This window comes from Berghia stephanieae, chromosome 12 (genome assembly GCF_034508935.2).
Source record: "Berghia stephanieae isolate SIO BIC M18660-M18661 chromosome 12, UCSD_Bste_1.3, whole genome shotgun sequence".
Taxonomy (NCBI): domain Eukaryota; kingdom Metazoa; phylum Mollusca; class Gastropoda; order Nudibranchia; family Aeolidiidae; genus Berghia; species Berghia stephanieae.
The window spans coordinates 26,642,817-26,656,795 of NC_088371.1; the positions used below are offsets into that span (position 1 = coordinate 26,642,817).

The following is a 13,979-nucleotide window of genomic DNA, read 5'->3' on the forward strand; positions in this document are numbered from 1 at the left end:
CATGATCGTGGATTAATGAGTTTTTAATGCAAATTTTACTCACAACGGCAGTGGAAGACAAAAATGTAGATGCGTCAGAATAGGTAAGTATGTAATTAATTCGTTTTGATAATTGAATGATTAGGCATATAATGAAAATGTTGCTGTTTGAAGCTTGGAGGAAAAAATAAAGATACGCTAAGCTAACAACCTTCCTTTTATTAGACAAAGATAGATACGATAGACTTAAATTACACGAATCTTGACAAAAACTCTCAAACCTGGGAATTCGCAAATCAATCGATATTAGAAGGACGGGTGTTCTGGCCAAATTCTTAAACATCGTTACTCCAGAGTACCAAAGTTAAATGTGTAAATCCTTATTGTATTGAATTGTAAGCTTCCATTTATTAGTCTAAGACAGATACTGTGGACGTTTCGGTTTTCACCTTTATCAACAAAACACGATGAATGAAACACTAAGGATGAAACACAAAACACCTTAACTACGCCATTCACACATATCTCATTTGTCCTTAGTGTTTCATTGATCGTGTTTTGTTGATAAAGGGAGAATCCGAAACGTCCACCGTGTCTGTCTTCGTCTAATGAATTGAAGATTGTAATTGATACTTATCTTTATTGATAAGGCTCTATAGGAAAATAAATAAGTGGCTTATTGGGCAAATAAGGATTTAACCAGTTAACTGGTACTCTGGAGTAACTAGAATTTAAACATTTGGCCAGAATACTCGTCCTTCTAATATCAATCGATTTAAATGACTCTTTGCGAATTCTCCGGTTTGAGGAGTGTTTTTTTTGGTCAAGATGAGTGTAATTTAAATCGATCGATAATTGAAGGACGAGTTTTCTGACCAAATTTTTAAATATGAGTTTTTCCAGAGTAAGGTAGTAAACTCGTTAAGAAAGTAGGTAAATTAGTCAGTAAGTTCGTAATTAAGTAAGTAATTAAGTTCAGATTACTTACATCTGAGCCACTCCAATTATTGTCATCATCCACCCACTGGGACCAGGCCAAGGTTTGTGACGTCATCATCAATACAATGCATGACATCATAACCAACAAGAGCGCCTGTGACGTCATGCTGTTGCTGCTGCTGTACATCTTCATCGTAATGGATTTTGGTGCCGACGTCAGATTTTATGCTGCAGAGTTCGATCTATTGATTATATTGGTCTTGATTGATTTCTTGATTGCTCGAGCAGTTCTGTTCTATCCTCTCTTAAAAGCTAATTGATGTTTATGAAGTCTGCGATTGTTAAGGTAACTTTTATTCCTTTGCACTTTCTATTTTTCGCTATCCTTCATTTAATTTCCGATTGCTTCAAATGACCTGGATAGATGGAAAAATAAAAGATGGAATATTTTATTAGTTTTTAGATATGGAAGAAACGAAATTGATATTACTCCTTTGTTATTTCTTTAAGACAGCCATTTTGGTGATTTGTTCTCACTAAATGTATCAGACTATAAACGTTCCTGTTTACACACCGTTATTTTTGTTGTTACGTTATATCCGGCTGGCGGACGCTGTGAGTATTTTACCTAAACGCATAACATCAATAACGTTATCAATGTCATATCTTTTTCACCTAAATTAAACACAGCAACACACAAAATTGTGTGTAATCTTTAACGTGTATAGTCTGATTGAAATACGTTTGTAAGGACATCCCACTATCAAGCAGGCTAAAAATAATAACAAAGAGCTGGGTGACGTCAATTTATTACGTCTTGCCTTTGTAAACTCATTGACTGACACGAACCAAAGTTACAGATATAACAAAATTGACGTCACTCACTTCTTTGTTGTTGTTTTTAGCCAGCTCCTTTTATGATTTATTCAATCAATCATACTATAGATAGTATGCGCTAGGCTAAGAAGCCCATAACATTGCCATCCGGAAGTATAACAGACGAACACACAAAACTGTGTGTATTCATGAACGTTTATAGTCAGGTTAATACAGTTCAGTGCGCATTACTCATAAACGCGGATGGCAAAAAAACAATAACAAAGAACTGAGTGACGTCATTTTCGAACTATCTATAAACCTTTAAGGTTACACACAGTTTGATGTGTTGGAACAACATTTCCGGCAGACGAAATGTTGTGAGATTTTTTTTTTGGCCAACCGCATAGTATCAATATCACAACATACAATGGGGCCCATCAAAAAGAAGAAGACAATGTTATAGATAGTTCGAAGATGACATCACTCAGGTCTTTGTTATTGTTTTTTTTTGCCATCCGCGTTTATGAGTAATGCTCACTGAACTGTATTAACCCGACTATAAACGTTCATGGATACACACAAATTTGTGTGTTGGTCCGTTATACTTCCGGATGGCAATGTTATGAGCTTCTTAACCAAGCGAATACTATCTATAGAAGCAAAGAGTGTGTAGGGTAACGTAGTTACCAAGAGCTCTCACTTCTCTTAACCGCAACGCTATTGTCACGTGCCAGGCGAGACAGCGAGGTGGGTGTGCTCCGCGTGTATCATGCGCGCTAGGCTTACTGATACAATGAAGAAAATACGAGTAGAAGACGGAAGATGCTTGGCTTCACCAAAAGCGGGAAGTGAGAGCTCTTGGTAACATAACAATCGTTACCTACACGCTCTTTGATAGAAGTAAACTATGTTCTACTAGTATTTTCTTCATTGTATCAGTAAGCCTAGCGCGCATGATACACGCGGAGCACACCCACCTCGCTGTCTCGCCTGGCACGCGACAATAGCATTGCGGTTAAGAGAAGTGAGAGCTCTTGGTAACTACGTTACCCTACACACTCTTTGCTATGGTGTATTCAAAACTCCAGGGGGATCATTTCTCACCCTGTGATATAGATATAAAGAAGGTAACGTCACTCAGGTCTTTGTTATTGTTTTTTGTTGATTTTTTTTTTTTTTTGCATCCGTGTTTATGAGTAGTTCTCACTAAAATATATTAACCAGACGAAAAACGCTCAATGTTACACATCGTTTTGTGTGTTGGTCCGTTATAGATAGTATGCAGACGACGTCACTCAGGCCTTTGTTATTGTTTTTGCCATCCACGTTTGTGAGTTGTTCTCACTAAACTGTATTAACCAGACTATAAAAGTTCATGGTTACACAGAGTTTGTGTGTTGGTCCGTTATACTTCCGGATGGCAATGTTTTGAACTCCTTGGCCAAGCGCATTCTATCTATATTATTATTTCCTGATGGCAATGTTGTGAGTTTCTTTGCCAAGCGTACATCATTTATATTTAAAAACCTGGGTGGGGTTCGCTGACCTCCCATGCTGGGCAGGAGGACACTTGCTCTGTCTTCTAACACCCTATAAATTAAATGAATTCCAACTTGCTTTCTGTCTTGGTATTGGAATGAGATTATTTGGTTTCGTCCTGGCCCTGGCCGGAGTCCTTTACTGGGCGGGAAACACAGTCAAATGTATAGTATAGTACCGGGGGGGGGGGGGTTGTAAATCATCTCTCTTTTATGTATTATTACATTTTTTTGTTTTGAATATGGAACCAAATTGAACGTCACTCAGCTCTTTGTTATTGTATTTGGACAGCAATCTGAATCAGATGAATGAAATTTAGTGAGAACTACTCATAAAAATAGCTGGCGGGAAACAATTAACAAAGGGCTGAGGGACGTAAATTTCGTTCTATTTATAAGTTTACGAAGCTAAGCCATAAATACCGATAGTAAAATGAAATAGAAGCGTGAATTAAATTTACGAAGACAGATATTGTGAACGTTTTGGGTTTCCCCTTTGTCAACAAAAACCATACTTTATGGCACCAGATTTCGGAGCTTTGGCGGATATTAGAAATTTTTTACCTTAACGCATAGCACCAATAGCTTGCCAGGCACAACAACAAGAGGTTACGCAGTCGTGTGAATTCCAACTGCAGTTGAGTTTGTTCGATGTAAACATTTGATTATAAATAAAAGATGTGATGACTGGTGTGTTGGAGTTTGATTAACAAAAAAGACAAAGATGGAAACAAATACATTAATTCGATGAGGAAAGCATGGTGTGTTGATATAGCAATGTTGTGTAAACAGTGTCTGTGTGTGTTTTCGTGTTTAAGGAGTGCGATGTTCTTTGTGTTTATGTGATGGCCATTTTGTTTGCAGTGGGTGGATAAGATGCTGGGGATGATGATGATGATGATGGAGGGTGGGTGGTGATGGTGATTTTGGTGGTGGTGATGATGATAGTGATGATGACGGTGATGAGGATGAAGATGAGGATGATGATGATGATGATGATGATGATGATGATGATGATGATGATGATGATGATGGTGGTGGTGGTGGTGGTGATAATGATAATGATGATGGTGATGATGATGATGATGATGATGATGATGATGATGATGATGATGAGATGATGATGATGATGATGATGATGGTGATGGTGGTGGTGATAATGATAATGATGATGGTGATGATGATGATGATGATGGTGGTTGGTGGTGGTGGTGGTGGTGGTGGTGGTGGTGATAATGATAATGATGATGGTAATGGTGATGATGATGATGATGGTAATGATGATGATGATGATGAAGTTGATGTAGTTGTATGGTCTCGTAGTTTGTCTCCTGTCTGTATGTGCCTCGTTTGAGTTTTGCTCTGCGAGATGCAAAGTAAAATCATTAGAAAAGGCTGTTTACTCAAATTCTCTCACCGTACTCAGGCGTAAAATCAATACCTGGCCGTTAACAACGTCTATTTTGTCACATGTTATTGTATTATCGTCTAACAAGATTTGTGTTAAAGGTTACTGTTGGCTTGATATCCTTTGTATAGAGCTTTGAGCAATGTTAGTGGATAATTAACAGCCCGAGAAGCTCATGTTTTTAAAGTTTTCTTTATGAAGATGATTATGATAATTGTGATGATGCTGATATTATTGATGTAATGATGATGACGATGATGAGGATGATATTGACGATAATGATGGTTGTGGACATAATAACGAGAGAATGGAAGAAATTGAATATGAATGTATTGATTGTTCGTTGCGCAATTCTTTCGCAATTTGATATAAACGTGATGGAAACGGGGCATGTCTGTGAATGGAATAAAGAAACGGCAAATGTGAAGTAATCGTTTGATTAATGACGGGGGTAAGGGGGGGGGGGGGGTGGCTCGGCGGTACGGTCTTTGCTTCGTACCCGAGTTTGATCATCCGTCGCTTGCGCTGTGCGGCCTTGAGCAAGTCGCCTCGCCCTAACTCTATTTGCGACACTACACTGCGGCTGACGCCTGGGTTATTCCCTTGGAATAGACACAAGAGACAAATTTCCCCTATGGGACGAATAAAAGGAATCTTATTTTTATTTTATAATGGAGTGATAATGGTGGAAGATTAAGTTCCACTCGTTACCCATCGTCTCAAAACGGTTTTATGTCGGGGTGATTTCGTGGCTGTAAAATTATTTTCTCTAATTATTCAGATGCATGTTTGACGCCTTTGATTGAAGGCCGCAAGCTGAGGACAAATCTGGATGGAGGCCCTTACTGTAAAATAATCTCTCATATTATTATATCCTCTACCACCACTTGGGCCAAGAGAATGAGATAAGGTGAGGTTGGATTAATTATCTAAAATTCTAGTGTGGACACTCATGTTTTCTTGCTTAATAGTGTAAGGGTTTATTTTTGATTATAATATTGATAAATTACATTATATTATTAAAAGTTACAACCCTAACTTAAGCCTTTAGCCATATTATGTTATGTTATGTTATGGTACGTTATGTTGTACGTTATGTTATATTAAGAGAAATATATTATGAGGAGCTGATAAAGTTTAGAAATTGTATTGAAGAAATTTAGTTGTTTTTTTTTTTAAATAGGCAACAAATGTTTATTTTTACTACGATCTCACTTTTTGATATCTATTGCATCGCGACATGACACAAGTTGGACGCGATGGGTTACATTTGTTGTGGTAGAAGTGGTAGTAGTCTTGTGCGGCTATGTGGTCTAGTGGTATGACACTCGCTTTCGGATCGGAAGGTCCTGGGTTCGAGATCGCTCGGCGCATAGTTGAGTCCTTACAGGCTTCTCAAATTTGAATCCCCGGAGAAGACACTTTACCCACATTCTTTCATTGTACTCGGGCGTGAAATAAACACCTGATTGGCAGATGTTGTGATTATTTCACTTATACGCATAACCTCAATAAGGTAATTTACCATACTATCAAAGATCTGATTGATATCCTTGCTTTGCGTTAATGAAAACTCATGATATTCGCCAGCCGGATATAACGTACCAACACACAAAACTATGTGTAACGTAAACGTTTATAGTCTAATTAGTACAATGGCTGGCTAAAAACAAAAACAAAGATCACTGGGACGTCAATTTACTCTATCTATAATCGAGTGATTACTAACCAGGCTGTTCAAAGACAATCATCAATTTCACTCTATCTATAATCGAGTGATTACTAACCAGGCTGTTCAAAGACAATCATCAATTTCACTCTATCTATAATCGAGTGATTACTAACCAGGCTGTTCAAAGACAATCATCAATTTCACTCTATCTATAATCGAGTGATTACTAACCAGGCTGTTCAAAGACAATCATCAATTTCACTCTATCTATAATCGAGTGATTACTAACCAGGCTGTTCAAAGACAATCATCAATTTCACTCTATCTATAATCGAGTGATTACTAACCAGGCTGTTCAAAGACAATCATCAATTTCACTCTATCGATAATCGAGTGATTACTAACCAGGCTGTTCAAAGACAATCATCAATTTCACTCTATCTATAATCGAGTGATTACTAACCAGGCTGTTCAAAGACACTCATCAATTTCACTCTATCTATAATCGAGTGATTACTAACCAGGCTGTTCAAAGACAATCATCAATTTCACTCTATCTATAATCGAGTGATTACTAACCAGGCTGTTCAAAGACAATCATCAATTTCACTCTATCTATAATCGAGTGATTACTAACCAGGCTGTTCAAAGACAATCATCAATTTCACTCTATCTATAATCGAGTGATTACTAACCAGGCTGTTCAAAGACAATCATCAATTTCACTCTATCTATAATCGAGTGATTACTAACCAGGCTGTTCAAAGACAACAATAAAGAGCGAAGTTACATCAATTTCATTTGTTCTTCTTGTCATTTTGATAAATGATTTCATTAAATAATCCATCAGAAATCTTAAATGAAATTAGACAACACAATGTTTGTTTATGTGTAAAGGTCGACGTGTATCTAGTTGCAGCTTTGATTATCCAAATTGTGAAGGGCTCATTGTTGTAATGTAAATAGCCTAAAAACCAACGCAAAACCAGCAATGTTAAATTAAGCCCATAATAAAGAACAATGTGAAATTGAATGTCAGCTTCAATTTAATAAACGAAAGCAGATAATGTGAACGTTTCCAGTTTCCCCTTTATAAAAAAAAACAGGATGAATGAGATAATGTGGTAGTGGCCTTGTTAACAATGACTTGACTTACATGTTAATATCTGCAGTTGGCTACCTTGTAATGCGCTTTGAGCTTGTTTAGTGGATATTGCGCTATATAAATGCTCAAGTTTTTTCTCTAATTCACTCTCCTCAATAGAAGGGACGGAGTGGACGTTACTCAGCTCTTTGTTATTGTTTTTCTACCGCCTGTTTGCTTATTAGTTCTCACTAAATTCTTTCAATCAAACTATAAACTTTAAAGGTTACACATCATTTTATGTGTTGGTACGTTTTATGGCTGGCGGGTGTTGTGAGTATTTTAACTAAACGCCTAGCAACTATAATATTGTGACCCATCGCCTTTGTCTGGTATCGTGTCCAGTAGAACGAGATCCAAAAATATGATTTCCAAGCTAAACTGTACAAAATGTGATGTAAAGCGCAGAGAGCACGTTATCGATTATGATTATGAGATATCATAAGCTATTTGTTATTATTATTATTATATTATTATTATTATTATTATTATTATTATTATTATTATTATTATTATTATTATTATTATTATTATTATTATTATTATTATTATTATTATTATTACCATTATCATTATTATTATTATTATTATTATATTATTATTATTATTATTATTATTATCATTATTATTATCATTGTTTTTGTTATCTTATCTTATCTTACTAATGGCTTAATAGGAATCATCCTGTAAATGCCTTCTACAATAGTTTATAATTACAGAATCCCATATATCTAGCTTGCATTGTATCATTCACAGACAGTTTTACACAACTTTGAATGTCAGGAAAAATGTATCAATACGGCAATGTAAAATCGAAATGAATCATAAATGTACAAAGTTCAGAGTACAATGATATATTAATGACAAAAATAATCATGAAAGCAACAACCATAATAAGCATACATATGTCTCTGATAAATTTTACATTGTTTCAGATGTCATGCATATTACTGGTCAACATTTACAAGCCAGTCTAAAAAATCATGAAATTAATCGAAAAAATTACATCCGCATGACAATTTAAAGTTTAAAAGATAAATAAATAAATGGATAAATAACTAAAGAAACAAACAAACAAATAAATGAATAGATGAATAAATAAATAAATAAATAAATAAATAGAAATTAATAAGATCAAATTAACTTAAAAAATCAATCAATTAATAAATTTATCTATTATCATTATTATTATTATTATTATTATTATTATTATTATTATTATTATTATTATTATTAATTATTATTATTATATTATTATTATTATTATTATTATTATTATTATTGTTATCATTATTATTATTATTATTCAAAATTTGTCAGAGTGATTTTTTATGCTTAAAATTAAGTTTATCCGTTCAGAAGGTCTGACGTTCGATCCCCAGTCGAGTCCGGGTCATTTTTTGGGATGATTTTTTTTTCATAACACGTAGTAACACTTTCCGATACAATACCATTCTTTTGTGATGAGTTACGTATTATAGCGTGGCTGAGCGGTACGGTCTTTGCTTCGTACCCGAAACGTACCGAGTTCGATCACCCGCCGCTGCGCTGTGTGGCCTTGAGCAAGTCACCTCGCCCTAGCTCAATTTAGTAACGAAAGAGTGAAAATGGAGAGGCTTCGTATGGGAAAACAAAACAGAACAAATCTTTGTCTGTTTTGTTCCCATACGAAGCCTCTCCATTTTCATTCTTTCGTTAGTATTTTCACGATAACCGGCTTCAGGTAACCCCCCCCCCCCCCCCCGTTTTCTATTTCCCCAGCTCAATTTGCAGCGCTGCACTGCGGCGGACACCTGGGTAATTCCAGTCTTCACTTGGAATAGACCTTAGAGACAAACAATCAAAAAATTTCCCCTATGGGATGAATGAAGGGAATTTTATATATTTGATTTTATTATAGGGGAAAACAACACTTTTGTTCAAGAAATGGCCAAATCTGAAGCATCCGTGTGATAAGGCAATTCACGACTCATTAGCTAACTCAACAGCACTCGGCTTTTAACAGAGACAATCTCGGACAATCTCCATTTCTACCTTATCTGATTTTAAACACGCGCCCACTCAAAAATCAAAACCACTCTCACCACCAAAAATACCACTTGTCAATGGAATCAATATATGGCGATTTGAAAAATTTCCGTCCTGTTGAACGAAGAATAATATCAATTTATAATTGCCTCACGCTCAATTTCCGTAACTAAAAACAGTTGCATTCGATCAAAAGTTAAATGGTAATTTCTTGAAAGGAAGCGAGGACGAGAAGCGCATGCGCACAACCAACATGACGTTCTCTCTCTTATAACTTTTCCGCCGGTGACGTTACAGACTATGGGTGACGTCCAATCAAGGGACGCTACTCTTCCACTAATCTCATGCCCTATAAGTTAACTAAGCTGCGCACGAAAATAAAACGAAACAGAACATTAATTTTTGTTTAAGGACCAAAGTTTTGAATTTTGTCTAAAGTAAGTGAAAATGATAGCATGAAGTTAATCTAATGATAGAATAGTGAATTGGAAGAAGAAGAGAAGAAGAAGAAGAAGAAGAAGAAGAAGAAGAAGAAGAAGAAGAGAAGAAGAAGGAAGAAGAAAAGAAAGTAAGAAGTAGAGAAGAAGAAGAAGGATGATGATGATGATGGTAAGGAGTCATTTGTCTACTTATCTACTGTGCGGCTATGTTGTTTAGTTGTATGACACTCGCTTTCGGATCGGAAAGTCCTGGGTTCGAGCCTCGCTAGGCGCATAGTTGAGTCCTTGGAGAAGGCTCTTTACTCACATTCTCTCACCGTACTCAGGTGTAAAATGAGTACCTGGCCGTTGACAGCGTTGTCTCTGTCCGAAAAAAAATTGTGATATCGACTAAAAGGCATCATGTCCCGTCTTACATGTTAAATGTTTCTAACGACCCCCTGTAACGCGCTTTGAGCACGTTTAGTGGATATCGCGCTACATAAAATCTCAATTAAAAAAAAATAAATTAAAATCCACACCATTGATTGTCCCAAGTGACATATTAGGGAGCAGGCACTGGGCTGAGATAAATATATAAAAAAGTGTAACGAAGCAAGAAAGAAAAAAATACGAGAAAAAAATACATCCTCAAAAAATTAGTCGAGGCAGTTTGAAGAATTATTTGGGATTTTAAAAAATTATGTTTTTATTCTTTTCTTTTTCTGGAACTGTTTTATGCAAAAAAGAAAAAGAAAAAGAAAACAAACAAAACAAACAACAACAAAACAACAACAAAACTAGCTAAAGAACAAAAAAACAAAACAAAAATAGATAAATAGGACCCCCTCCTCCCCTACTAAAAAAAAACAAAACAAAATAGATAATAGGACCCCCCCCCCCTCCCCTACTAAAAAAAAAACAAAACAAACAACGTTGAGCTATTATATATAGCACAATATCTACTATACTAAATGTGGTCAAAATTCTTGACTCAGTGTCCCCAACCAACAGCAACACGTAACATGTAGCACGAGATCTGACGCCTGTTAGGCGATATTACAATTTAGTTTTTCGACAGGGACAACGCTGTTATCGGCCAGGTACTCATTTCACACTTGAGGACGATGAGAGAATATGAGTAAAGAGCCTTTTCTAAGGATTCAACTATGCGCCGCTCAGAACTCATAACAATGTGAAATTGAATGTAAGCTTCAGTTTAATATACGAAAACAGATAAAATGGACGTTTCGGGTTTCCCTTTTATCAACAAAACAGGATGAATGAAACACTACAGACGAATGAGATAATTTGGTATTGGCGTTGTTAAGATGAATGATCAATGTTTTTGTTTATTCATCTTAACACATTATCTCATTCGTCTGTAGTGTTTCATTCATCCTGTTTTGTTGATAAATGTGAAACCATAAACGTCCATTTTATCTGTTTTCGTAAATTAAATTGAAGCTTACATTCAATTTCACATTGTTATTTATTTCTTGGAGCTTCGAGCAGCAACATTTACATCACTCATAACTCAGGAAATCCGAAAGCGAGTGTTATACTTTTTTTTAACTCTCTCCTTACCAGCCATTTTTAGGATTTTCCCCTTCACACCAAACTAAAACCAAAAAATATATATATTATCACTCAAACACAATAGCAGTAAAGTTCTTTCGATACATAATTTCTTTTGTAAAACATGCTCTACAACACACTGTTCATTTTCTTTAAATTTTATGAAATTTGAATAAGAAAAATGTTGGTTGTATCGTAACGCATGTGACGATTTTCCTATAGTTGGTAAGGAGAGGGTTAAAATCAGATCTCAGGTGACTCAGTCAAAGCAGTGACAAAGCAGTCATATGTCGGGATAAACAAGATGCCGGAAAAGATAAAATTGAATTGAATTATTGAATACAACTCACGATTTGTTTCCTTTTGTGGCAAAAGACTGGCATTTTACCTTCATGATTTGGTCAGTGTCAGGCTATAACTTTACGATGGCTATGGTTCTAGTGTCAGGCTATTGATAGAATGCGCTTGGCCAAGGAGTTCACAACATTGCCATCCGAAAGTATAACGGACCAACACACAAACTCTGTGTAACCATGAACTTTTATAGTCTGGTTAATACAGTTTAGTGAGAACAACTCACAAACGCGGATGGCAAAAACAATAACAAAGGCCTGAGTGACGTCATCTGCATACTATCTATATATGTTAACGATGGCTACGGTTCAACAGTAGTAAATTCCCTCGTTATGACGCAAAGTAACTGGTTCCAAACTATCGGAACAATGGCGGATGTCATTATCTCTATCATCGCCCTTATGAAATACTTCCCGACGAGCATCAAAGTGTATCCAGAGGAGAAATACATTATATATCTGATCATGTTTTGATTTTTATACATTCTGATCACATAAAATGTGAAAAAGTTCTAGCCAGCATGAAGAATAAAAAATACAGATTTTCTTTGTATCCAAGCTGCTGGTTGCTAGGCGGACGTGATATCAGACTATTGAATCCTATTGCCATGTATATATGACAGTTTAGTCCTTGTCAGTTTATGACATTATATTATATTCATTCTCTTCAATAAAACAAACAACGAAAGACATTTAAATATTTGCAGGACTGATAACAGAACGCATTCGTGGGCTTGATTTAACGTTGTTGTGGAAAATATTTTGCGTTGGTTTGAGAGGGTTTCCATGAGGACAATGAGCCCAAAACATTTTGGGTTATCAGATTTGTAAAAATTTATACCTTGTTTTTACTCCAAGTCTCATATTCACTACTATAGAATCGATAGATATACAGATAGATAGATAGATAGATAGATAGATCGATCAATAGATAGATAGATAGAAAGATAGATAGATAGATAGAAAGATAGATAGATAGATCGATAGATAGATAATAGATAGATAGATAGAAAGATAGATAGATAGATGATAGATAGATAGTAGATAGATAGATAGATAGATAGATAGATAGATAGATAGATAGATAGATAGATAGATAGATAGATAGATAGATCGATAGATAGATAGATAGATAGATAGATAGATAGATAGATAGATATACAGATAGATAGATAGATAGAAAGATAGATCGATCGATAGATAGATAGATAAGAGTGTGCTTAGGACCGATGACATTAATTTTAGCATTTATTTATCGACAAATTAATAAGGACCTTTTTTCGGCTCCAGATCAGTTAATGGTAGAAACGATTCAGCTTGGAATCGAGTGATAAAGATATTTTCATGATAATTCTTCTTCTGTCATCAAGACGACATCCTCTGTTAGATAGTTTTACGAAATCAAGATTGGACTTACTGACTTAGCTCCTTTCGCATCCTAATCGTCCGATTGGGGCGCCTCTGCTGCTTCTTTGATTTGCTATGTAAAGTTCCTCCATTTTTCACGGTCTTCTGCCAAAAATTTATTATGACGTAGACTAAGGTCTTTCTTTGGTTGTAATTTGAGTTGAAGATGTTTGAGGTCCCTGTTCAGTACTGTGTGGTGAGGAATGAACGAATTCGAAGGTTGACTGAAGTGAAGAATGTATCAATAGAGATGAGAGAAAATAGATTGAAATGGTACGGACATGTAAAGAGACGAGAGTGAGTGGGAGTACGTGTGAAGGAAAGTATTGGACTTACGGGAAAGAGGAAAAAGGGACGCCCAAAGACTATATGGTTGGATAAGGTAAAGGACGATATCAAAGAACTGGGCCTGGGGGAAGAAGATGCTCTCAACCCAGAAACATGACGATGTGACAGTCATTATGGAAACCCTGCAAAATGCGGGATGGGCTGAAAGAAGAAGTTCGTACTGTGTGAATTGTCGTTGATGGTCTCCCTTTGTATTTATTCTGTCAAGATGCTGAAAAAAATACGTTTATGGGTTTCCCAAGATCAAGGTTTACCAAACATTTTATAGATATTATGAGCTTGGCTAAGAAGCTCACAGCATTGCCATCCGGAAGTATAACGGATCAACACACAAAACTATGTGTAAC

At 35.8% G+C, this 13,979-nt stretch overlaps 1 protein-coding gene across 1 annotated transcript in view; it reads right to left on the reverse strand.

The window, feature by feature from the left end:
- Nucleotides 1-13,979, reverse strand: part of LOC144957517 (uncharacterized) — a 123,086-nt gene that overhangs the window by 105,422 nt on the left and 3,685 nt on the right. Inside the window, exon 2 of the mRNA XM_078888846.1 lies at nucleotides 968-1,334. Within this exon, the coding sequence (XP_078744972.1) occupies nucleotides 968-1,111 (144 nt within the window). The 5' untranslated portion in view covers nucleotides 1,112-1,334. The remainder of the gene's footprint in view (nucleotides 1-967; nucleotides 1,335-13,979) is intronic.